Source organism: Pygocentrus nattereri, chromosome 7, assembly GCF_015220715.1.
Source record: "Pygocentrus nattereri isolate fPygNat1 chromosome 7, fPygNat1.pri, whole genome shotgun sequence".
In the NCBI taxonomy this organism is placed as follows: domain Eukaryota; kingdom Metazoa; phylum Chordata; class Actinopteri; order Characiformes; family Serrasalmidae; genus Pygocentrus; species Pygocentrus nattereri.
Genome location: NC_051217.1, coordinates 11,497,810 through 11,522,386, shown reverse-complemented (window position 1 = coordinate 11,522,386; position 24,577 = coordinate 11,497,810). Strand labels below are relative to the sequence as shown.

The 24,577-nt window shown below is 38.3% G+C and overlaps 1 protein-coding gene across 1 annotated transcript in view; it reads left to right on the top strand.

Annotated features, from left to right (window-relative positions):
• Positions 1-1,489: 1,489 nt before the first annotated feature.
• Positions 1,490-24,577, top strand: part of otogl (otogelin-like) — a 43,678-nt gene continuing 20,590 nt past the window's right edge. Inside the window, exons 1-32 of the mRNA XM_037540194.1 lie at positions 1,490-1,514; positions 4,868-4,910; positions 5,554-5,599; positions 5,904-5,982; positions 6,203-6,295; positions 7,288-7,442; positions 8,271-8,392; positions 8,713-8,918; positions 9,308-9,432; positions 9,605-9,711; positions 10,506-10,612; positions 10,785-10,910; positions 11,055-11,163; positions 11,542-11,588; positions 11,760-11,905; positions 12,801-12,927; positions 13,306-13,483; positions 14,041-14,165; positions 15,564-15,773; positions 15,880-16,045; positions 16,441-16,515; positions 17,869-17,912; positions 19,038-19,212; positions 19,331-19,438; positions 19,524-19,662; positions 20,481-20,615; positions 22,335-22,481; positions 22,602-22,721; positions 22,901-23,017; positions 23,493-23,649; positions 23,847-23,873; positions 24,013-24,186. Of these exons, the coding sequence (XP_037396091.1) occupies positions 1,490-1,514; positions 4,868-4,910; positions 5,554-5,599; positions 5,904-5,982; positions 6,203-6,295; positions 7,288-7,442; positions 8,271-8,392; positions 8,713-8,918; positions 9,308-9,432; positions 9,605-9,711; positions 10,506-10,612; positions 10,785-10,910; positions 11,055-11,163; positions 11,542-11,588; positions 11,760-11,905; positions 12,801-12,927; positions 13,306-13,483; positions 14,041-14,165; positions 15,564-15,773; positions 15,880-16,045; positions 16,441-16,515; positions 17,869-17,912; positions 19,038-19,212; positions 19,331-19,438; positions 19,524-19,662; positions 20,481-20,615; positions 22,335-22,481; positions 22,602-22,721; positions 22,901-23,017; positions 23,493-23,649; positions 23,847-23,873; positions 24,013-24,186 (3,760 nt within the window). The remainder of the gene's footprint in view (positions 1,515-4,867; positions 4,911-5,553; positions 5,600-5,903; positions 5,983-6,202; positions 6,296-7,287; positions 7,443-8,270; positions 8,393-8,712; positions 8,919-9,307; positions 9,433-9,604; positions 9,712-10,505; positions 10,613-10,784; positions 10,911-11,054; positions 11,164-11,541; positions 11,589-11,759; positions 11,906-12,800; positions 12,928-13,305; positions 13,484-14,040; positions 14,166-15,563; positions 15,774-15,879; positions 16,046-16,440; positions 16,516-17,868; positions 17,913-19,037; positions 19,213-19,330; positions 19,439-19,523; positions 19,663-20,480; positions 20,616-22,334; positions 22,482-22,601; positions 22,722-22,900; positions 23,018-23,492; positions 23,650-23,846; positions 23,874-24,012; positions 24,187-24,577) is intronic.

The following is a 24,577-nucleotide window of genomic DNA, read 5'->3' as shown; positions in this document are numbered from 1 at the left end:
CAACATTAATAATCATGATCATAATTTCTATTATACATAAGATCCTGATACTAGATACTCTTTAACTACACAGTCTTTAACTAAGGTGGTAATAAATTATATGAAGGGCACTGCAATTAATATACAGTCATGTGTTAAAAGCTGTAATTCAGCTATTCTCTTCAAAATTGAGTGTCCTCCATGGATCAATAATACTGTTAGTAGTACCAAGCTGCTAAACAACAAAAACTTTTTTAATAACCTTATTCTGTTAATATTGCCAAGGGTGCCAAGAATTCTGGATGACCCTAGAAACACTTTGGCATTTAGGCCTTCTATGGTAGCTTTTATAACAGAGCAGAGAAACAGGCAAAATGTCACAGATATCTAATAAGTATTTAAAATATCTTTTAGATATAGTATTAACATGTTCAGATTTGATCTTATTTTGAATAGTGTAAAAAGTGTACTTTATATTATATGATAAGTGTTGTTCCCTCCAGTGGGTTTGGAGTGACAATCAGTCATGTTGAGGTACTTCTGGTGTTGGTGCTGGAGCACAAACATACCATGTTAAATTACCCAAAAAGTTTATTTTGGGTAACACTAGCACGTGTTACATTGTACATTGCAAGTGTTCTTTTTAACACAGTTTAGTTTCATGTTAATGTTGTGTACATAGTGTAACACTAACAGCAGTGTGTTATGTACTCTATGTAGAGTGGGATCATATATATTACAAAGAAGTGTTAAGTGAACTCATTAAGTCTTCATTTTACACTGCTGATTTTACTGTTATAAGGCTGATAGTTTGATTTGCTCAGCAGAATTTGTAACAATATTATAGATATGTGTGTTTGAATTAGCACATAATCTAGTCTTAATCCTGCTTTTGAGCACCTACTGCCCTACACCGTTTCAGGTATTCCTTGCCTCAACACACTTGATCTAACACATCAGCTAATTATTAAGCCCTTCTTGAGTTGGATCAGGACAGAGAATAGTTGAAACTGTGCAGAACAGGAGGTTCCTCATAGCAGGATTATCCGGAATAAGGCCACCAAAAATTGCCACTAAAGACGTTTGATTTGCCCTGCTATGAACGCACCTTAACCCCATCCGCTCACCTCATGAGAACATATTTTTATGCAATAAATAATTTATTACGTTCTCGTTTTCTCTTCAAATTTGTACATATAACCATTATAGTAACAAATGTCTCACTAATGTGTGCCTCTTAGACAAAAAGCAGTGCTGCAGCTGCATGATTAAACTTTCAAATTCAAGATTTAACTGAAACCACAGATCAGCTCGAGCCTGAGGCAACGGTTGGTAGTTTTAACTAACGCTAGCAAGGTTAGCTAGCATTAGTTATTAACGCTATCTCGCAGTTAGCTTATTGTTCCGAGACATATTAAAATACATACAATAACGTCAATACATGTCAAATTATAGCCACCTAACCTAAGTTAGCAATATTAACCTTACTTCTTTGAAACATTAGTCAGCCATGGCCACTGAAGTTAAAACTGAGGGTAAGTTTTGTTCGTTTAACTTAGGCCTTTGAATCTTCACTCTCTTTAACTAGCTAGCCAAAGCAAGCTAATGCAGGTTAGCGTTAATATCAGAGTGTGCCGATGTTTATTAACCCAGTTGGTTCGTTATCCAATTCCCGGTTATTTTTCCATCTTTGAAGTGTAAAATTAGTCTTGGGAAAATGTTCATACCCTCTGTTCACCTAATGCTGACCAACACAAGGGTAATGCAGGATTTAGATATGCTATCTGCCCTAAAACCTCAATTCGGTTCCATACTGTTTATCTCAATCCATTATTCTCTAACAAGAATCATCTGTAATGACGGACACGCTTTTTGGCCTTCTCTAATTATAAAGCAAAACGTTGAATCACGTTGTGTATTTTTAGCTATCGGCTCTAGAATTAAACGTCGAGCCTCTGCGTCTGGTTAGCGCACTAAAAAGAAACGTAAAGCCGTAACGCAAAAATTCACAGATACGTAAGTTAATGAGTGTGGCAGCGCCTATGCAAGCAGTCATTGGACAGAAGACAGGACACACTCTGAACAGGTTGCCAGACCATCGCAGGGCATAGTCACAAGCACCACAGCATTAGTTTACTATCTTTATAAGCAATTTAACTAATACACAGTGACGCTAAAATAATAAAAGACTGTTAAACGTGCACCAAACTCTGCAGTCAAAATAAATAAATGACAATATAGGCTTTTAAGCAATATTGCTGAGGTAATGTGACATTGTGATAAAACTACTTGGCCTTTTCGGGTTTTGATAGTGATTAATTTTCCACAGAGGGATTAACATTAGGCAGTTCTACCTTTAACACTAGCAAATTAATTTCTTTATTTTGCCTGCTGTTTTTCTTCTAATAATAAGTCTACTAGTGCTTTTGTAAATATCTGCAGTCAAATGAATTCCTGCATTATGTAAAACCTGAAATACATGTGAAATATAACTGCTAAAATATTATCTAACTGGTTTATAGGTATAGGCTGAGGGTTACAAGTTAAAGGATAATTCCTGCAAAATTCAGTCATTAAAAGTCACTGAAGATATAACACATTTTTCAGTGTAGCATGTTTTTAAATAATGTCAAGAAATATTATTTGACAGCTACAATAAAAGATTATAGAAAGTAACTTACAAGAAATAATAATAACAACAAGTTACATCAAAACAGTTTCTTAAACAATAAAACAAGCATGTATCAGTTATATACAAGATTAAAAACGTAAAGACTGAATCAATCAGAAAATGGTGGAATTCCCCTTTAGCACAACTGATCCAGCGCATGAAAAGCTTGTTTCTTAGTTGAATCAGTAGTGCTACCCCTGCTGTAAACAATGTCCAGTTGGCCTAAGAAGTAGATGCTTAATGCTATACTCATTTAAATAGACTAGGCTCAATATCTTTATATATACCTGATAACTGTAGATCATTAATTTTTTCCCATTCTCGACTGTGCCTATCAGGCAGCTTTAAAATATAGTCGACTGCACGTAAAGCCATTGAAAACAATCAAATAATCACATTTAACATCAGATGTGGATTCGGCTTCCTAATCTGCCTTGCAGGATGCTGGCAGGTCACATTTGTAGCATATTGAGAAGTAACGTCATTAATGACTGTCACAGATTACCTGCCTACCTGCCTGATTAACCAACCTGGAAGGCAAGATGCATTACATCAGCATTTGAGACAGCTTGTTACGTGCGTGTCTTACACGCTTCAGACGTCAAGTGTTAAAGTAGAACGGCCTAATGTTAAACCCACTGTGAAAACTGAGTGTGTACTGCCCTAAAAAACACAGAGAGGCCAAGTACTTCTGTCACAATGGTAGGTCTATCATAATCATCATAATCATCACATCATAATTGAAGCCTGCAATCCCACAATTTAGTGTGACTGCAGACTTTGGTACATATTGAACAGCTTTTTAGAGTCATTCTCACAGTATATTAGTTGGATATGATTATAAAAGTTGTGAAATAATGTTGTGGTGCTTGTGGCTGCGATTAGCGTCGACTCTGTCTCAGCAGGGCCCCGTTTGGCTCAGCCAGTAAGACAGCGCTCTGTGCGGAGCTTAATGAATATTAATGAGATTCCCCGCGTATCCTTTGAAAAGAATTTTGCCACCTGTATGCCAGTTTTCTCACCTCTATTCCGACAACTCTCGCCTTCTGCGCTAGGATTGGCCAGAAGTTCATGTTAGTTGTTTATGCTACCTGTGGACTGCTTGTGATTGAGACCTTCTAGCCAATCCACGCGCAGGAGGCGGGGTCTGTCGGAACACAGGTGGGAAAGAAACAGCGCAGGGTAGCCCAGTCTTTCCAGCGTTTTTGAGAGAAGATGGGAATGGTAGGCAACTTTCTTTGTACAGAAACGTTTCAGTCTGCATAAGCCGCTTTTGTATTCACCGTCTTCAAGAAACTCGGTGATTTAAGGCGATTTTGAAAACTGACAACACTACTAGTAGGCTAAATCCAACACAATGCCCTCGTAGTTTTAAATGATTTCCATAAGGACTCTGCCCTGAGATGAACGAACAGCGGCAAGTGAAACTGTTTTTTCTCTGGACACTTTTCATCTTCAAACTGTTCGTACTTCAAGGTGGGTGTTGAAATGCTAAGTGATGCTACATTTGTTATGTTTGTTATTATGTTGCAGGTGTACCCTTCCCACAACTTCCAAATCTTGTTTGGAGGTTTCATAGAGTTAATTCATGGGTTACACTACCATGTAAGATTTATAGCCATAACTGTACCCACAGCTAATGTATATAAGTTGACATTTCAATAATTGTGTTGTCTTTCCGAGTGGTATGTAGTAACTATTAACATTTACTAAGTTCTATTTGCCTCAATTTCCATTTTAGCCTATTTCACTTAGTTCCTAAATCGTCTTTTTGTGTTTAATTTGATCCTGTTATGTTGATAAAATACAAAAATCGAAAGAATGTCTTCACGTCCTGTGCATTTTAATTCTGGATGTTATGATAAATTACACTGGTGTTGCATAGGGAGCTCGGAACTTGAGGAAAGGATTTAAAAAAAAATATGTTTTCACTTCTACTTGAGTAATGATTAATGATTTTATAAAAGAAGATTTTACTTAAGGTTGGTTTCGGGCTACCGTATGCACATCTGATCTCACCAATTAAACTACATACATTTCGACATGATACTGACACAACATAATGCGCTAAAAATGGTAAAACTGTAAAGTCAGAGTTGATATACCTGTACATAATAATTTGTTTAAAAAGTCATCTATCTATATATCTATCTATCTTCATGTTATTCTCATCTGAAACACAACATAAACATAATGTGAGAGCTTTCTGTTTTGTAGGAATTTTCTGCCAGGTGTCAAAACCGGAAAACAACTTCCATAGGTAAGTGTCAGATTTCTGTAGTAAATTTCTATATATAAGTTACTTTTTGTTTTAGGGATGATGCAGGACTGATTTTTGCAGTGTTAAGGCTGACTGTTTTGTAGGTTTGGTGAGTGGAAACAGTAAAAGGTCAGAGAAAAAGAAGGCCTTTTATATATATCAGAATTTTAATGTTATTGAAGTATTTTCCCTCCAAATTGAAGATTATTTACTTTGAGAAAATGGGAAATTGGATGTCATAATAGGAGCACATGAAGTGGCAGAATAAATTGAAACTGAAATTCTTAACTGAGCAATAGGAACATGTCAGTGCTAATGGGATCTTAGTTCTGTGCATAGTGTTATGTGAGTGATTGAGTGAGTGAAAGAGAGAGAAGAGAGAGAAGGGGAAAGAATGAGAGAGAGAGAGAGAGAGAAACAACATTGATGGCCAGTTAAAAAGCCCATAGTCTGAAGTTTGACAATAAATCCTGTCCTAGTGCAGATAATGCTGATAATTTCCTAAAAGGCCACTAATCATCTTTCTTCAGCATCACCATGCACCTTCATTAATGTGACTGTGTGGCATCTTAAGTAGGTCTAAAGCTGAACTCTTACCATCACTGTGCTTTTAATACTACTCTCTTTGTACTGGTTCTAAAAGGAGGGTTAATGCACTGCGCCAGAAACGAGATCTCTTCCGTGAGGAGGTGAGTATACCTAAGAGAAAATGTCTGGGGAGAGAGTGGAGCAACCACACACACACTAAGGCACTCTGCATGATGACAAAGCTGTCTTTGTAGAGTTAGCACAAGTGCTACAGCACTAAGAGCTCAGCTCAAAAACATCTGACGCTGTCATGTCATCTTAGAGAACCACTGACCCAGTCTCACTGCCATAACTGCACACTCAGAGGACAGACATGGAACTGTGTAGTCCATTCACCTTCAAGTGGAACGAAAAATGCTCTAAAAAGCTTCATCAAGAGCAATTGCCATATCTTTTACTTTGCAGACCTTCAGTGCAGTGTTGTCTGATTCAGCTCTCCCTCGTAGTGTTCTACGTAATTACACAGTTCGGGATGCCTCTTCAGGTAATACATGGAGATACAGTTATTTCCAGACCTACTTCAGTAAATATTGTATAGCTGTATTTCATCTCATATTTTGGGGTTACATTTAAATTAATAATGTATGGTTGAACTTCACAAAATACGTGAGTGCTTGCATTTCTTTTTTTTTTTACAGTATTCTGGGTGTTTTAATGGTGACTGGTTGAACTTTAAAAAATGTGTGTGTTTCTGTTTTTCATAGAGTATTGTGGGTGTCTTAATGGTGGCTGGTGTCAGGATGGAGGCCACTGTGACTGTGCTCAGTTCCAGGCTCTGGGAGAGCGCTGCCAAATCAGTGAGTAATATCACCAGGTAGACACAAAATGATATGCAAGCAAGTCAGAGGATGAAAAAATGGCTTAATAGTGTAACTGTTGAGAAACACTCTTCTAGGAACCTGAACACGAAGCTTAATACTCAATTTAGTATTCAAATCCTTAATTAAATCAGGATAATGAAACAGTGAACTCATTTTTAAACATTTACATCAAGTGTACACAATGTGCTGTTTCTCTGGCCAGCCAGTGTGTTTTGTGTGTTTCATGCTTTTTCTGGTGTCGGGTTACCATTGTGCTTTGAGCAAACCGATCCTGACATAGAGCCCCTGTATGTTTGTTTAATTAGCCAAGATAGATCTCCTATAAAGCAGCCATGTGTGTCCAAGGCAATTACAACTTCCAGGAAAGACCATGAGAAATGGCCATGAAGGGATGCATCATTGTTCTTTGACATTAAGAATAAATAAGAAAAAGGAAATTATGTGTGGATATACACAAATACCCTCTTTATAAGCTTCTTTTCAAAAGTAGGTTATATTCATCATCCAGCACTAAGAGCTGAAATTTAATAATATAATAAATAAATTAAATTAAATTATGAGTGCTCATGTAGCAGATAATAATATTTTTTTTATTAATGTTATATGCTTATGTAATTTTGCATTCGCCAATTGTTCTATGCATTTCCTGACAGGAAATGATTTCAAATTCTATCTTTAGTTCATTAGGTAACTTATTTGCCTTATCACTCTGAAGTCCCTGACTTTAATACAGTGCAAACACTTCAAACCCTATGCAAAATTACAGATATTTGTACAGTAAATGCCATACGCACTTACAAAAAGTAATTTTAAATTTGAATCTCCCAATTTAGTAAGAAGTTTATCATGTATTCTTGATTTTAATACATTCATAGCTATTTACTGACGTTCAAAACCTGATCAATTATAAACTTGTTGAATCTTGAATTTGTTGTATTTGTTCAATTTTTATTTGATGTTGATCTCAGTCCCCAACCTGGGGCAGGACAGGGATGGAATTTGTCGCTCATGGGGTCAGCACCATTTTGAGACATTCGATGGAATGTACTACTACTTCCCTGGAACATGCTCATATATTCTGGCCAAGGACTGCCACTCAGCGGAGCCACAGTATACCGTGTGGGTGAGTTATAGATGCTTTGTGTCCACCACTGTACACAAAGCTGGCATGTAGACCAATAAGTCACACAGTGATGATCTGCAAAACGTCTGTTTTCTAGATTGGCAAACAGATTTTCTGTTTATTCAGACTATCACCTTTACACGTTTTCTGTTTATTCAGACTATCACCTTTACAGATTTCCTGTTTATTCAGACTATCACCTTTACAGATTTCCTGTTTATTCAGACTATCACCTTTACAGATTTTCTGTTTATTCAGACTATCACCATTTACAGATTTTCTTTTAATTACTGTTGTAGACTTTCCCATCATTATTCCACTTCTGGCACATACATTTTATTTGGATTTTGAATAAAATTGTGTTGGAGGTGGAATCATAGTAGCAAATAGATCAGTAAAACAGAAATGAAAAGAATATTTTGAAGGAAGAAATTAATTTATATAATATAATCCAAATGCAGCTGATTAGGCAAAACATATTTAGTGTCCATTTCAAATAGACTTTTGCCAGAATTCAGGCTTCAAGATAGCTGGTTTTTCTAGTTTTGAGTTATGCAGTGTACATTTGTCCATTTTTACCTATGCATACACATGTTTTTTTCCTGTGCAATACCTTGGTCTCATTGACAGACTGCATTAGCAATAAGGCAATAAACTATTTCAGTCAAATGGTATGTTTTCTTTGTCTGATTGCTTCTTTATCTGTCATGATCTCTTCTTATCCTGCCTCCTCATTCTCTGATCTTTTGTTCTCTCTCTCCTTTCTCTTCTTTCTTTTTCTTTATAATTTTTTTCTTTTTATCTTTTCTTTGTCTTTATAAATGGCAGGTCCATAACAGTCGTTCATGTCGTGGCTCAGTGTATTCCTGTCCTCGTGCTCTCAGTCTGTTCTTTCCTAACGAGGAGGAAATCCACATTCGTGGCTACCAGGTGCTAAAAGGGGAACAGAGGTGAGCCTGGACATCCTAACAAACAAAAGAAAACTCAAAATAAATTAAAGAGTGTATGGATGAAGGAAGGAAAGATTGAATGACAGGTGGATCAATGTATAAAAAATTCTAAGCAGAATTTAAAAATATTTTTTATGCAGGCGATGTGATTACCAAATTTTGCAAGCAAATATTTTAGTTTAGAATAATTACATGCTCATATTCGTTCACATCATGCAATGTACAGATCTTTCACTGGTGTTTTTTGGTGTTTAGTAAAGAAAATGAAGTCTGCTTGCACTTTTGATTTCATATTTATCTTATTGTTATTTCTTGTTCAGACTGACCCTGCCCCAAACGGTGCATAACGTGTTTATTGAGCGTCTAGCTGACTACATCCTGGTGAAGAGCACATTTGGCTTCTCTCTGGCATGGGATGGGAGCTCCGGGGTCTACCTCAAAATGACAGAGAGCCACAAAGGCCGGCCTTGTGGGCTGTGTGGAAACTACAATGATGACGGATCAGATGATCTCAGCAGCAGTCGCGGTGAGACAAACAGACTGAGACACACTTATCTTATCTCTCAGCGACCAATTCAGGCTAATTATATCAACTCTGCACATAGATGGGTTAGATCGAGCTCACTTATACTGTGACTGGACCAGTTTTGTACATGAAATAGAGAATTCAAACATTTCAGCAATGCAACATGTTTGTGTAGTTGTTTCCAGGTGCAGAATTTGTGGTGAATTGTAAAATCTGTTTTTTGTCCAGCATAATTTATTTTCACGGGGAATGTGACATGCTGTGAAATTAAGCATATTCTCTTTCTTTCACCTTAGATGAAATAAAGCTGGGTTGAGCTGTAATTGATAAAGATGCATTATATTTCTGAGGTAAAGAAGTGTTGCTGTGCTTTGTGTTGTTCTGTTTAGGCATAAACTCTGAAGACGTTGCTGGGTTTGGCAACAGCTGGGCTGTACACCTTCCTCATGAACGTCCCTGTCCTGCTGTAGACGACGACTTCCCTGGACCATGTTCATCTGAGTCAACTATGGATGTATGCCTATGCCTAATAGTTCTGAGGACAGTATAGGCATTAGAGTGTTATTGTAACACAACAGATTTATGTAACAACAGTTTATAGCAGCTTTAAATTGTAGATGATTCACATGTCTGTTTACCTGCAGTTATTTAGGTGTTGCATGTTTAAAAACTGTTTTGTGTCACAGGATGCCATTGAGAAGTGTAGTGCTTTGCTCTTCTTTCCTTTCGTCTCCTGCCATGAGAACATTGATCCCAATCCTTTTGTTGCCAGCTGTGTTTCAGACCTATGTGTGTAAGTAACATTAGTGAGTACATATGTGTATGTGAGTTTGGCACTACAAATAACCTGTATGTCAAAGTTGGCATACGCTAAATAACTCAAAGCTAGTTGTTAGATTCTCTGTCTGTCTCAGCGTGTCTGTATCAGTGTCTCACTCTCTGTGTCTATCTCTCTCTCACTCTGTCAAATTCTGTCTCTCTTTCTCTCTCTCTCTCTCTCTGTCTCACTCTACTGTTTTTGCTTTAGACGCTAACATTCCACACTATGCAATTACAACAGGATTATGCTAATTAAAGTTTTGAAATTACTACCAGGGTGAGAGTACTGTGTGTGCGCTTGTGTGGGTCTGTTTGTGTGTTTGGGTGGGTGAATTAGATTGGATTAGATTGATTAAAGTGATGACATCGCTGCTGGGGTTATGAGGAGGTTCAGGCTCAACTGCTGAGTGAGATGGCAGGGAGAGGCTTAGATTCCAGAAGCTCTCTGAGTTGAGCAATATGATATTCCTTTAGCTTTGTCTGAGTGTGTATTGACTACCTTTTACATATGAACTGTATTTAATTGCTTTTGGCGATTATGGTGTAATTACATAAGCTGTAGGTTAACTTTGCTACATGTTAACTGTATGTTAGGTACAATTTATAACCAAGGGTGTTTGTGGGTGCTTTTACATTTCTTTTGTCATCAGTGCAAGTTTTAATTTGACAGGCATTAACAAAGCCTGCACATTATTATTTTCAATTAATTGAAGATGCCTGTCACTAATATGTCACTGTTTTCACATGTATAAATGATCCTTTTATCAGGTCAGATGATACAGAGACATTTTGTCGAACACTGGTTGAATATGCCAGAGCTTGCTCCCATGTTGGCTACCCAGTCCGGGAATGGAGAGACAGCTTTCCTACCTGTGGTGAGTAGAGATTGGCTAACTTGCTTAACCAGTCTCACATAACTGTAGATTAATTTCAGTGCCAGTAACTGTGGAAAGCAAAGTTTAGTAACAGTTACTTGTATGATGTAACATTACTTTCTGCACTCTAGTATGCACTTTATATTGAATTTTGGTATATCATATGTTATAGCGGATGAATGTGAGGATAGCTTTGTCCATAGAGACTGTATCAGCTGCTGCCCCCCTACTTGCACATTTGAAAAAGAGTGCCTAGGCACGAACCTGCACTGCCTGGATGGCTGCTACTGCCCTGATGGTGAGTCTTGTGCTGTAGCATTCTTTCACAGTCCTATCCCCCCTTAGTATCAAATCCCAGCAAACTGAAGTTGTCTTAAAAATGTAAAGTGTCTGCTCATTGACAGCATTCTTTATTTCATCTCTCCTCCCATTTTCATCTTAGGGCTGATTCTACAGAATGGTACTTGTATAGCAGTGTCTCAGTGTCCATGTGTGTATCATGGCACAACCTATCCTTTGGGTCATGTTCTGGAGCAGGGCTGCACTATCTGGTGAGGATGCTAAGAGACTTTAATTAATAACTAATTTAAGCCTATTCTTAATAATTAAGCCCATTTGATCTAGGGAGATTGAACCTTGAAGCACTAAACACACAAAAGTCTTGACGCACAATACTTAACAATTCTCAGACATAGCCTTGAACACTGCATTTTGTGAGATTTCAGTTTTTAGGAATGTGAACATTTCCATTGTGTCAATAAGACTCAACCTTAATGCAAAAGATGCTACACATGAATACTTAACTAAAAATTTGCAATTTTTGTCTCAATCACAAGCACATTTATTGACATGAATTTTTCACTTACATGAAGAAATAAACCCCTGTGTCACTGTGTCTCAGTCTCTCATGCTGTTCATTTCCCTTTCAGCATCTGCATGGGAGGAGTATGGAACTGTACTGAAAACAACTGCACTGGTAAAACTTCTCATGATATTATCCCCTTAGTTTTATTATTCTATGTTGCTGTTTTAATGTATATGTTCATTTATACTAAAGCAAGTTGGTGTTTTGCAGAGCTTTTGGCATAAATGTGCTCTTTCATCATTGTGACCTCGTTGGTTAACTGTGTATTTGTTTGATCTTCAGCGGAGTGCACAGTGGTGGGTGACACACACGTGACTACGTTTGATGGACGCATCTTCATGCTTACAGGCACATGTCAGTATGTACTAGTGAAAAGCCGTGGCAGCAACAAGTTCGCTGTCACACTGCAGTATGCAGCTTGCGAGGAGGTAAGACAGTGTGTGTGTGTGTGTGTGTGTGTGTGTGTATATGTGTGTGTGTGTGTGTGTGTGTGTGTGTGTGTGTGTGTGTGTGTGTGTGTTCATTCTCATTTAGTGACAGGGTATTTGATATTGCATAACATATTTCACAGATTGCAGGAAACAATCAAATTAACAGTTACACTACAGCAAGAAAATATAATTATCAAGGAATACAGTCGTACCACAGTAGAAACATAAAGCACCACAAATCCAGTGGCCTTAGTTCAGGGGGGAACTGTTTTAAATCATGAAGTATCTAACTAGAACCCCAAGCTGTGCAATCTGCTTGTGTCTTTGAGAAAGCAAAGATCTTTCATGGTATACAGGAAACAGGGAGCCAGATTTTCATGTATATTCTAGGGGTGTAACAATACACATATTTTCAGGTTTGATTCTGAGGTTAACACAGGCCAATTTTTGATATTTCTGTGTCTGCAGGCCTCATTATATATGACACCAATGTTTCCCAACTCTGGTCTTAGAGTCCCCATGCTCTGCACAGTTTAGTGTTTTCCCAGCTCCCAATACACGTGATCTACCTTTATCAGCTCATTAACCTTTACTGTGTTGAAATGAGTTTGTTAAAGCAGGAAAAGCACCAAAGTGTGCAGGGCTGGTGGCATTTAATACCAGGGCTGGGTAACATTGAACTATGTTAGTGTTTAATGTATGTTAGTCACATGTGTTTAGCATGATGTTGCTGTACCAATCTCTGTATTACCACATTAATCTAGCTCAGTATTACTGCATTTAACAATGTCTCCCTTTTTTGTGTGCCAGTGTGTGTGGTTATGTGGTTGTGTGTTCATTTGTGTATACACGTGGTAAATGGTATTTTGTTATTTATGTTTCTCAGACTCAGGAACATTCCTGTTGTCACTCAGTGACTTTGGTGGCAGAAGAGGATGTCAGCAGGCAAATCACTCTCACCAGAGAAGGGGAAGTCATCATTGGAGCTAGCATGGCTGTCAACTTGCCTTACACAGATGGTAAGATCAGATGGGTTTCAGAGTTTTGCCACTGTAGCAACTGTTAGATTTCAGAACACAATATATATGTATTGGCTTGTGAACTATTAAAGTCATTGTGTCAGGCTGGTCTTTGATAACTAGAATTAGCACTTTCTTCGAAGTGCATTTATCTGTCATAAAGTGTTGCATGAGTTTGAACATGAGGCAGTTCAAAGAGTTGCCATAAGTGGCTATGGTTCACTGACTGGCCAAGGAAATATGCACTGATTGACCTTGGCTCAAATTTTTATTTTGCTCAGTCAGCATGGACTGCACTGACTGCCTACCTATGGCCCACTATTCCATAAACTATATGGAGGTTTCAGTCATTTGTGGGAATGTTTTTGTGTTTGTCAGATATGGTGGATGTGCGCAGGCTGACATCTGTGTTTGTGGGCCTGCGTTCTGCCTTTGGCCTGAGGCTACATTATGACTGGCAGGGTGGACGAATCTACCTGCAACTGGATAGCACCTGGAGAGGCTCCACCCTTGGCCTCTGTGGAACTCTCAATGGCAACTTGCGGGATGACTTTCTGTGAGTTGCTCTCCCCTTTGAGCTACTCTTTGTTTTAAGTCAACTTAATTGCAATTAGTCATTAAACTTTTTCCCCTTGTTAGTTTCTTTCCTTGGTTATGTTAATTATTATTTATTATATCTTGTAATTTAAAACATAGTTTCCTACAAGCTTCAATCAAAGTAAAATGACTTTAGCCTGCCTCTAAAAAGTCTTCTGACTTTTCTACATCATGGCAAAATATGGGCAATGAAAAATTATATTGACCAATACTGTTATCTTTGACCTCTGACCCCGACCACTCTACCTCAGAGCATGCTACCTCAGAGACTCTCCATTTCACTCATAAATGCATTGTTTTCTGATTAACATTTACATTGTCACTGTAAATGTTAACGTCACAGTGATCCAAATGAAATAAATAAAACAAATAATATGAAGTACAAAATATCATATTCATAGCACACTCATCTACAAGATGCAGTCAGTGACACATTCAATTCTGTCCAAAGGTTTATTAAAATCTATTAATCTACTAATTTTCTGGGCCTTGGTGAATGAGTTGTGTTCTCTGCAGATCCCCCGCTGGTATGATAGAAGGGACACCACAGCTACATGCTAATGCGTGGAAAGTGTCTTCAGCATGTGTCAGCCCTGTTAACATCCCCATCATTGACCCCTGTGAGATGAACCAACAGAACAGTACGCATGTTAAACCTTATATTTGTACATTGTTTACCTTCTCACACTAACTATTCTAACAAGAAAGCTAGCTATATATTCATATATCACACAGATATGGGCCCTAGTGCTAAATAATAGGCCAAAATTATGAGTATCGTTTACCTGTGCCATACGTTGTTGATGACTATTTATATATGTCTAGTCCATGGTCAGTGACGTTTTTTGTTGTTGTGGCTTAATACTGTTATCATAGAGATGAACACAGCACCCCATTCATTATCATCCCCTCGACTAAAAGATAACTATAATTTTGATCAGTTATTTATCTCTGCTGTTAGTTTTGCATCTAGACCAGGGGTGCACAACTTCTCTTGGAGGGCCAGTGTCCAGCACACTTTGTTAGTTTACCTACTCAAACACAACCACTAAACCTGACAATTAATGGATGAGTGGAAACTGGTGTGTTTTAACAGGTAAATCACCAAACTATGCTGGACACCAGCCCTCCAGAACCAGAATTGTGCAGCCCTGGCCTAGAAAAAAAACACCAAAAATGTTTGTGAGAATGTGGTCATAAGCATAGCCTGCACTGCACACAAACACTCGTGTCAAGAGAGTGAGTAGCCAGATTGCAGTTGCAAAATTCAGAAACTTCTTGTGCTGAAACATCAAAAAATGTGTCAATGCCCAAATTCTTTTTGTATATACAAAAGGTGGTAAATTAAAGGAAAACCTGAATAAATTATTGGAGAAACATTTACAAGTGCAGATGCTTCTAGGCATTTATTAGGTGCATACTGCATGATATCATTAACCATTCAACATTCTGCCATGTTTTGTGACATGTACAGGCCTGATTGCATGACCCCTACAGTGAGGGGGTCCAGTGACTCTTTTATAGTCTGGGGGGGGCTTTTGCTGGCATGGTTGGAGTCCATTTGTCCCCTTAGAGGGAAAGGTCAATGCAAATTAGTACTGTTATTTTCACAGATTACCTTGATCCTTTGATGAAACTTTTGTATCCTGATGAGATTGCTCACTGAGTGGTCTGATGAGTATGAAAATTACTTAAATCATAGGTTGTTGCCTTCACAGTCACCAGATCTCAGCCTAACTTAGCACCTTCAAGAGATTTTAGACCAACATATTAGACAACACTCTATACCATTACCAAAACACCAGTTAAGGGAATTTCTTTGGATGAATGATGTTTCATTTCTCCAGTGGCCTGTAACAGTCCAACATGTTTCTAAGATACTTTATGTTGGTTTTTCCTTTAGTTTTTTACTAATCTGTCCAGAAATTGTTTTTATATTTCAGAAGAAATTGTATAGTTTATAGCATATATTAGTTGTATTGTAGCATTGTCATAGTGAAAGTTATGTACAAGTTACATTATGGACTGTTTTGTTGCAGCATTCTACGCCTCACTGTGTGATGTTCTGACTGGAGAGGTCTTTTCTCAGTGCCATGCACACGTGAGTCCCAGCATGTACTACCAGCAGTGCCGCTACCAAGCATGCCGCTGTGGAAGTGATTGCCTGTGTACTGTGCTGGCCCACTATGCCTACATCTGCTCCAAACACCATGTCATCATCAACTTCAGAGCACATGTCTCTGACTGTGGTTTGTTTACTTCTTCCACTGTCCAACCATGCAAGTATTATTAAGTTGTAGGAGCAAGCGTCATTCATCACTATCTCTATCTGTTCTTTTGTGTGTGTGTGTGTAGGCATGGTGTGTTTGGGAGGAATGATGTACCACCCTTGCACATCGTCATGTGGGAGAACGTGCCATTCAGTGAGCATTGGGGAGGTGTGTGATCGGGACTGTGCTGAAGGATGTGGCTGTATGGATGGAATGTTCTATGATCATGCAAGACAGCGTTGTGTACCACTGTAAGCCCCAACACCTACATTTATGTGACCAAATAGGTACTTTTTTTTAGTTCACCGGATTTTATGTTTAGTTTTTACACAGCTTTCTCCAACACTTTTTAAACCTCATTGTGTTTAGTTGGTCTGTAAACTGTAAACATCACTGGAAGAACTGGAGAACTCTTAACTACAAAAAATAACCACATTATGGTTTAGGTTTTTCAACAGTGGTGTGTATTTAATGGTATAGTTAAGCTTTTTACAATTTATTATCAAATGGGTAAACAGCTAAACTGAAAATTTCACATGCATGACACATGCTCACATGCTAATTTTATTAAACATAAGTTTAAAAAAAAACAAACAAACATATGAATTGTGTATGTCAGAAATTCACATGCCATTTTCTTTCCTAGTTCTCAGTGCCATTGTTACTTCATGGGCTCAGTGTTCCAGCCAGGAGAAGTCTCCTTCAGCTCCTCTGGGCCTTGGTGGGTGTGTGTGTGTGTTGCTTTCATACATTTTCAGAAAAAAAACACTAATATGGTCCTTTTACTAAAGCACAATGTTTAATTTTTTCCACTGACAGGATAGAAACATTACATAGAGTAAAAGAATGGTTCAGTGAAAAATTCAAATTTATGATTTTCCACGTACCCCAGATGCGTTGAAGCAGCTGAGAAATGTTTAGTGTCCAAATTTTGCTTTAGTTTTATGCTGGCTAACATTGTTAACAAATATTTGAAGAATAGTGTATGTATTGCAAATCTATGTCTTTCAGAGAGATAATAATTAATAAACTACATGTGCATTTCCTGAATGAACTGCAAGAGTGCTTGAAAAGAGCTGCAAGTGTGTGTCTGTTTGTGTGTGTCTGTGTGGTGTGTGTGAGAGGGAGAGATGTATGTGTTTGAGGGGGGAGGGGGAGAGTCATTCAAATTAACTGTCATTCTGTTATTATGCAGCTCTTAATGGAGAAGCCTTGTTTGAGTCTGATTTCCACCCTCTGAACAAACAATCATAACTCTGGAAATGTTTACTCTATCGCTTAACCGGATAGATGGTGTGAGATAAGAGCCCTTGAGGATTATTTTGGTGTAATGTGTGTGTATTGAGAAGAAAATGTCTGAGTTATGACAAGTTAAACACAGAGAAAATCTTGAAATAAGCAGATTCTGATTTTGAGAAATGTACATGGGTATGAATGGGGCAGTTTTCTGTGCCTATTGCCCAATGCTCATAACTCTAAAGCTAATTGATAAAATGATGAGATATTTTGAGGTTTCGGAAAGGACAAGTTTCTCTACCATTTAAAACTGAAATGGAGTTTGGTGAAAGTTTAAGGATTTTAAAGCTTGCCCTGCATGACCGCTGTGTCCATGAGACTGTGAGACTGCTGTGACATCATTGATGTCAGTTAGAATTTGAAGTTCTGAACATTCTGCCATTCATTCTTATCTGAGATTTTTCATTTTTAAACTTAATTTTATTAAAAACTAATAATATGATCGACTCCAAAATATATAGCACAAGTCACAGTGCCGAGACCTTCAAAACGTCTGTACATTAAGTGGTTCGGGTTGTATTAATCTCAGAAAAGTGTGGAAGAAGAATAAGAAGAAATATGAGAGATAACAACTTTCTCAAGCACTCTAATAATTTTCTGCAATGTTGTAATTAAAGATGTGTTAATGCAGCAAAGTAATGACTGTTGTGACATTTGTATGCTTGTACTGGCTAATGCACAGTTGTATGTTTTAATAGTGTGGTGTGCAAGCACTGGTAAGGCAGTGTATTGGGGATCTCTACATGATACTGATATGTTGCATGTGACTTTTTTCCAGCCTCTGCAGAAATGCCCGTATGGAGTGTGTGCCTGAAGAAAGAGGTAAATCATAAACTGTCACCATCTTCTGTTTTTCGAACTGAGATTTTTATTTTTAATTTTTTCTGCAAGCTTGTTCTGAACTATCTTTAAATCAGTCCAGTCTGAAGACTCAAGCTAGTGCGGTGAGTGTAATTATTTAAACTTGTTAGCTTGTTGGCAACAAGTTGCCATGTATCAGTGGAAAACACTGATATCCACAAATTCAGAGAGTGAGCGAGAGCTAAATGAAAGGCTTTTACCATGCTGTTCCTGAGATCATTTGGAAAAAAAGCTCACTCAGCCACTGGCCGTTCAAGATGGGGTCTTTTCTTCTTGTTTAAATGTATCACTGCTGTCAGAACAAAACCTTGTATCTCTACATATATGTTTTTGTTATTTTTCAGTTTTTGGCATAATTTGACAGTGTTTGTTGTCCTTTACATTGTCTGTACATTTCATGATGAATGGACCATATTCTGCCATTTTTGTATTATAATACATTAAATGTCTAAAAGTTTGCAGACATCTGCTCATCTAATGTGTCTTCTGAAATCAAGGTTATTAATGGGGAGCCTGTTCCCCCCTTTGATACAGTAGCACCCTCAACTATGTGAATGATGTTTGAACATTGCAGTGAAGATTTTTTTCATTCAGCCACAAGAGCATGCTGGATGAATAGTTCTGAATAGGGAACACCACTCTAATTCACACCCAGAGGTACTGGATATTGCTTCATCACTCCACAGATCTCAAGTCTACCAATTTACAGCTTAATGCTGAGGGGGTTTATACAACCCTAGCTGATGTTTGGTATTGGTCATGGTCATTTCTCATGTGTGCCTACTTGAGAGTGTCCCATTCTACTGATGCTTTTCTGTGAAGATTATACAAGTTAAAACAGATGTATGAACTCTGTTGCAAGGGTGTCTGCAAACCTTTGGACATACAGTGTATATGTAGACTGAAATGCTGCTTTTTACTTTCTACAACTTTTGTCATTCATTTGCCAGGTCCATTGCACAAACTATTGTAAATTGTAATATGCTGTTTATTGCCAACCAATTCATGTCTTCGTTGTTTATTTAATTTATTGTGGTACTTTCATTTTTTTCATTGTCTTATTCCCTTCTGCACTCTTCCCTTCAGAGCCTGAGAGAGGTGATTGCCCCAATGGTAAAGTTTACTACAACTGCAGGGGCCAGCTTGGGGCAGGGCCAACTGGTGTGGGCGTGGCCTGTGAGCTGACCTGTAGGAACCTGATGTTGAATCTCACCTGTCCTCCCATGACCCCCTGTGTACCAGGCTGTGGATGTCCTGCAGGGTACTCTCCCTTTGTCTCTGTCTATAAAGAGAAATGGAACACATCTGGATTGCTCAAAATCATATAGAAAATAATAAAAATTGTTAAACATGTCATATGTGTTTTTTTAATTGTGCAGCTTGGTTGGTCATAATGGAGACTGCTATTATCCAGAAAACTGCCCATGTGCCTGGCTAGGTTTGGAGTATCTTCCTGGAGAGACAGTGGACACGCCTTGCTACCGTTGGTCAGTGTGTTAATGTCATTTTTTGTCTAGTGACTATTACATCTTAAGTGTTTGTTAATTTTTTTATGTGTATTTCTGCCAACAGTGTGTGCCATCGTGGGTTCTTTAACTGCACATATTTTCCCTGTCCAGCCGTGTGCACCATCTACAGTGACCGTCATTATCACACTTTTGATGGCCTGGAATATGACTATGTCAGTGACTGCCAAGTCTACTTAGTAAAGGTATTGCCAAATGTATGCATGTGTGTGTGAGTGAGACAGGCTCAGTGATCAGGAACAATTGTCAGTGAGTGTCACCCATTGTTGACCATTTGTGAGTAAATCGGATTTATTACAAACAGAGTAGTAAGGAGCTTAACAACTTCTACAAATGGAATGTTTTATCACATCCACAATGGCACACCTTTAAACTTGCCAGAACGTTTTCAAAACAACAAAGAGGCTAAGAAGGTGTGAGTGTGTATGTGTGTGTGTGTGTGTGTGTGTGTGTGTGTGTGTGTGTTTTAGTGTGTGAGTGAGGGAGTTCACTGGGCGGCTCTCTGTCAGGTTGGATAGAGTAGCAGGAAAGGACTGGCTCCCACTGCTCCTAATCTTGGGAAAATCAGAGAGGATTTTTAATTAGAACGGGATTGCTGTAACAGAGCCGTGGTGAATGTCAAACCCTGCACACTAACACAGCGCACAGACTCAGCCTAGGCCCTCAGTTAACAAAGAGCAATCTGTTCCTAATCAGCCTACGCACTGCAACCTGCTACTGCCTTGTGTGTGTGTCTGTGTGTGTCTGTCTGTCTGTGTGTGTTGGGGGAGTGTTAGTGAATGGACTTTGGTGTCTATTAAAGGGCACTAAGTCTCTGAGGAGTCCACTGATCTACTCAAGGGACACAGTCCTCAACTGTTACTAAAAGACCATGTACGCACACATACTTTGAGATTGTTTGGTGTACCATCCTCAAGATGCTAACTTGTGCATTCAATATGAAGAATGATTTCGTCAAATTTATTTCAAAAAGTTTTTTTGTTTTCTGTTTTTCTACATTTAGAGTGTTGGTGACCCAGAGATTTCCATTACGGCACAGAATAAAGACTGCTATGAAAGTGGAATAGTCTGTATGAAGAACCTGCTCATCTATGTTGGCCTCACTAAACTATACTTCAGTGATAACTCAGGCAAACCAGTGAGTCCTGCTTTGATCTTCTACAACATGAAAATGACAGTTTGGTTAAAGAAAATGTCCATGATGTGGATTTTGACATGATGGCATACTATACTATTACTAATAAAAATTAGTAAAATTATGTTGTAGTGCCAAAAGTTTCATGGAACCTAAAATTTGTACATATTTTGTTTCTATTTTTTTATATACAACAGTGCGTTATACATTGTCACAAACACATAAGCAAGTCTATTTGTATCAGCTCAACTCAGTATAGTTTGCTTTTAGTTGCTTGAGGAACTGTGTGATTACTTGTTTGCTGTATTAGTCTGGTAACCTAGTACATAATAAAAGAAAAAACATATCTTGGCTGATCAACTACATTTGGTGTAGGGGAAAATTTAGTGAATTTGTTTTTTTGCAAAACTATTACTTTAACAGCTGTAACAGGGCTTCGGATTAATTATAAGAGGATGTGTATGTAATATTTACAGTTTGTAATATTTAAAGCATAACTTTAAAGAAAAAATGTCCATTGTAATGTACATCAGAAATTACTATTAAATTTTAATTATGGTTAGCTATATTCATTTTCATGGGACACAGCAGTACTACCATATTGAACCAGACTAAGTTTAAATGTTTGCAGGAAAGACTGTAAAACATACAAATCAATGAAAAGTTGTTACTTGAATGTCTGTTTCAAGCTTTAGTTGTTCATGTTTAAGCTCGACCAGTGGTTCTCAAACTTTTTAAAGTCCCCTCCCCTTCAGACACTGGACCAGTGGTCTGTATGAAGGCATGCATATGCATGGCTGTAAAAGGAATAGTAAATAACACAATGTTCACTATCACCTGTTTAGTGAGCCAACAAAAACCCTGAATAACCACTACAGCCTCTACAGCCTTGAATGTGTTACAATGTAAACCTTCACAGTTGTACAGGTAATAAATAAGAGCGTATGTTGGTTATGTACTAGATGATATAAATGTCTCACTTATTACTCATGCCAAAGCCACTATGCATAAATCTCACTTTGGTTTTAGATTAAACTCAGTATTCAAACTCAGAGGTCCGCTCATAGCACTTTCAGTGAGGTTCTTTTGATCAGGAGTTGGTGTGTGGAGCTGCTTGTGTTGTTTGTATTAGGGAAGTATCAGTGTAATGGCATGGCTTGCTAATGTGTTGAAATGAAGATTAAAAATGTGTAAATGTCACACATCAGAATTGTTTTGCATACCCTCAACATAATTTGGGGTATATGTACCACAGTTTGTGAACCCCTGAGCTAGACCATGCTGCCACATGTGACTGTGTGTAGTTGCTTGATTGATGGTAACATGACATTAGAAATCTTTCTGATGTGCTAACAGAAATTGACCTTGTGCTCGTGGTGGAAATATGATGAGCAAATGCTATTTATAGGCAGAATGAAAACTTTTCTGCATTAAACATTTCTGTATTTGTGGCAGACATGGTTCATGATTTAATGATTATGTAGTTTACAGACATTAAATGTTAATTTAAAGCACTGAACTTTGTCATGCCTGAAGCTTCCCAATATGGATTAAACAATACACCTGCTTTTATTGTCTCAGGGATGACAGGATGGCTTTGGCTTTTGTGATACCATGACCTTAATAGCTGTTTCTTGCTAGTTTTTTTGTCAGCAATGGTGTGTGCTGTGTTAGTGATGTGTGTATGATGTTCACTGAGTTGTGTTTGTGGTGGATTTTCAGAGCTCCTCCACTGTGGTCGGAAGAGGGTATGAGTTTGAGTTGTGGGGGGCAGGCTACTACACTGTGATCCATTTTCCCAACCAAGACTTGACTGTGCTCTGGGACCGCAAAACAACCATCCATATTCAAGCTGGACCACGATGGAAGGTTAAAGCTCAAACCTCACCTTTAATGCTGCAAATTTTCAGTGACTTGCAAATATGTCACTTTTCAACACACAAGAAATGTGGATGAACCCTTGCCCTTGTTATGTGTATTTGTTCTCAGGGTCAGTTCAGTGGCATGTGTGGAAACTTTGACATGGTGACAGTGAATGACATGACCACAGCAGGGCACATGGAGGTCAGCAATGCCCAGGCCTTCGGAGACAGCTGGGCACTAGGCCAGGTAAAGGAGACGATAGGACTTGCTACAAGCTAGTTAGTTCCTGGGCAGTTAGATAGTGGATGAGTTACATTTGTTATTTTATTTGTAGACAATTGTTTATGTCTATAGCTCACTGCTCAGTGAACAGAACTAAAGGATCCCTGTTTATTTTTGTGTTTGTGTGTATGTGTTGTGTGTAGTGCGAGAGTGATTTTGTGGTACGCAGGCCCTGTGAAGGAGATTTGAGCAGACAGCCGTATGCTAAGCGAGAATGTGGACTCCTCTACAGTGACGTTTTTGCTCCGTGCCACAATGTGGTAAGTGCATCCCTCAGGAGTTCAACATTGCATTCTGTACCCTAAAGAAAAGGGCACCACTTACCCACAGCCACACACACTATTTTCACCACACACACACACACACATCAGTTGATGATGCACCAATTGATAGCAGTGAAACTGAGGGTAAGATTCCTCTGCAATGAGAGAATGTCTAGCAGCACTCTACCATGTGGCCAGCAGGGGATGTGGTTGCACAAGAAAACTGAACAGAAGCATGCCTCACACTAATTTTACAGATGTGTAATTGACAAAAAAGTCATATCTTTATGTGGGCATGTATATGTGTATATATATTCCTTTGTCAATGTTTAAGTGAAATCAGTTCTGTTTGTAATGTTGACTGGCATGGAATAAATGGGGGTTTATATCAAGCTTATCAGGCATTAAGTGTTCTGACCTAGCTCTATTGTGCTATGTTCACTGATGTGGTTAATCTTCTGTTGACCCCCAGGTGGATGTAACCTGGTTCTATAAAAACTGCCTGACAGACACTTGCAACTGCAACCGTGGAGGAGACTGTGAGTGCTTGTGCACTAGCATTGCTGCATATGCACACAAGTGCTGTCAGCATGGCGTCACGATACAATGGAGATCCCCTACTGTCTGTCGTAAGCACACACACAAGCTCACAAACAATGGAATGATGATCTGGGTGACCTTTTGACCTCCTCTCAAAGTCTATCATCACAGCCAGTTCAATTTGTCACTCAAACAGAACACTATCACACCACTACCAAACACACAGAACACAACATACCCCTCTACACACAACCACACATTTTGATATGGTTTATTTCCCTTGCAGCATATGACTGTGAATACTACAACCAAGGTACGTGCTACCCACCTTTTGCTAAACGTTTATTGACTTGTATTACATAAATACATGTATAGATGTATGTACATCTGAATACTGACTCCTATAGATAATTATCGTTTTTGTGGACACTTTTGTATGGATATGCATTTAGAGCTGGGTGATGGTCCATTCACTCTGTCCACTATTGAGCTGAATGACTCAGTGTGTGTCTTTGGAGCAAATGTCAGTAGTGGAGAGGTTTTTCCTTTGCTGAGGACCAATGCCCAGCCTACGGCCATCTTCAACTTCATGATCACCAGCGGACTTTATAAGGACCGAGCTTCACGTGAGAGCACACACTCACATATACACATGCTTCTTTAAAACTTTTCAAAAGTTTGGAATTTCGAATAATATTAAACCCATTTGGTTAAATAAAGTGATTATAACATCCTACTCCTATGCAACATATGCAAATGTTTAAAACAATTAGTAGGAAGCTAGCAAGCTGCAACAACTAAAATAAGAAATTCTCCACAGAAAGTCAAAATAAGAAAGTCTCCACAATACAAAACAGAGCTGTAGATTGGTTTGGTAAATGAATTTGGTACTTGATAAATGGCAGAGAATGGCATCAAGAATGTCTGCATCACATTTCAAAAGTGGTGATAGAATCTCAGGCTAAGAACCTGACATGTTATTGTAAATAGACAATTTCAATATATGATTTATCATTT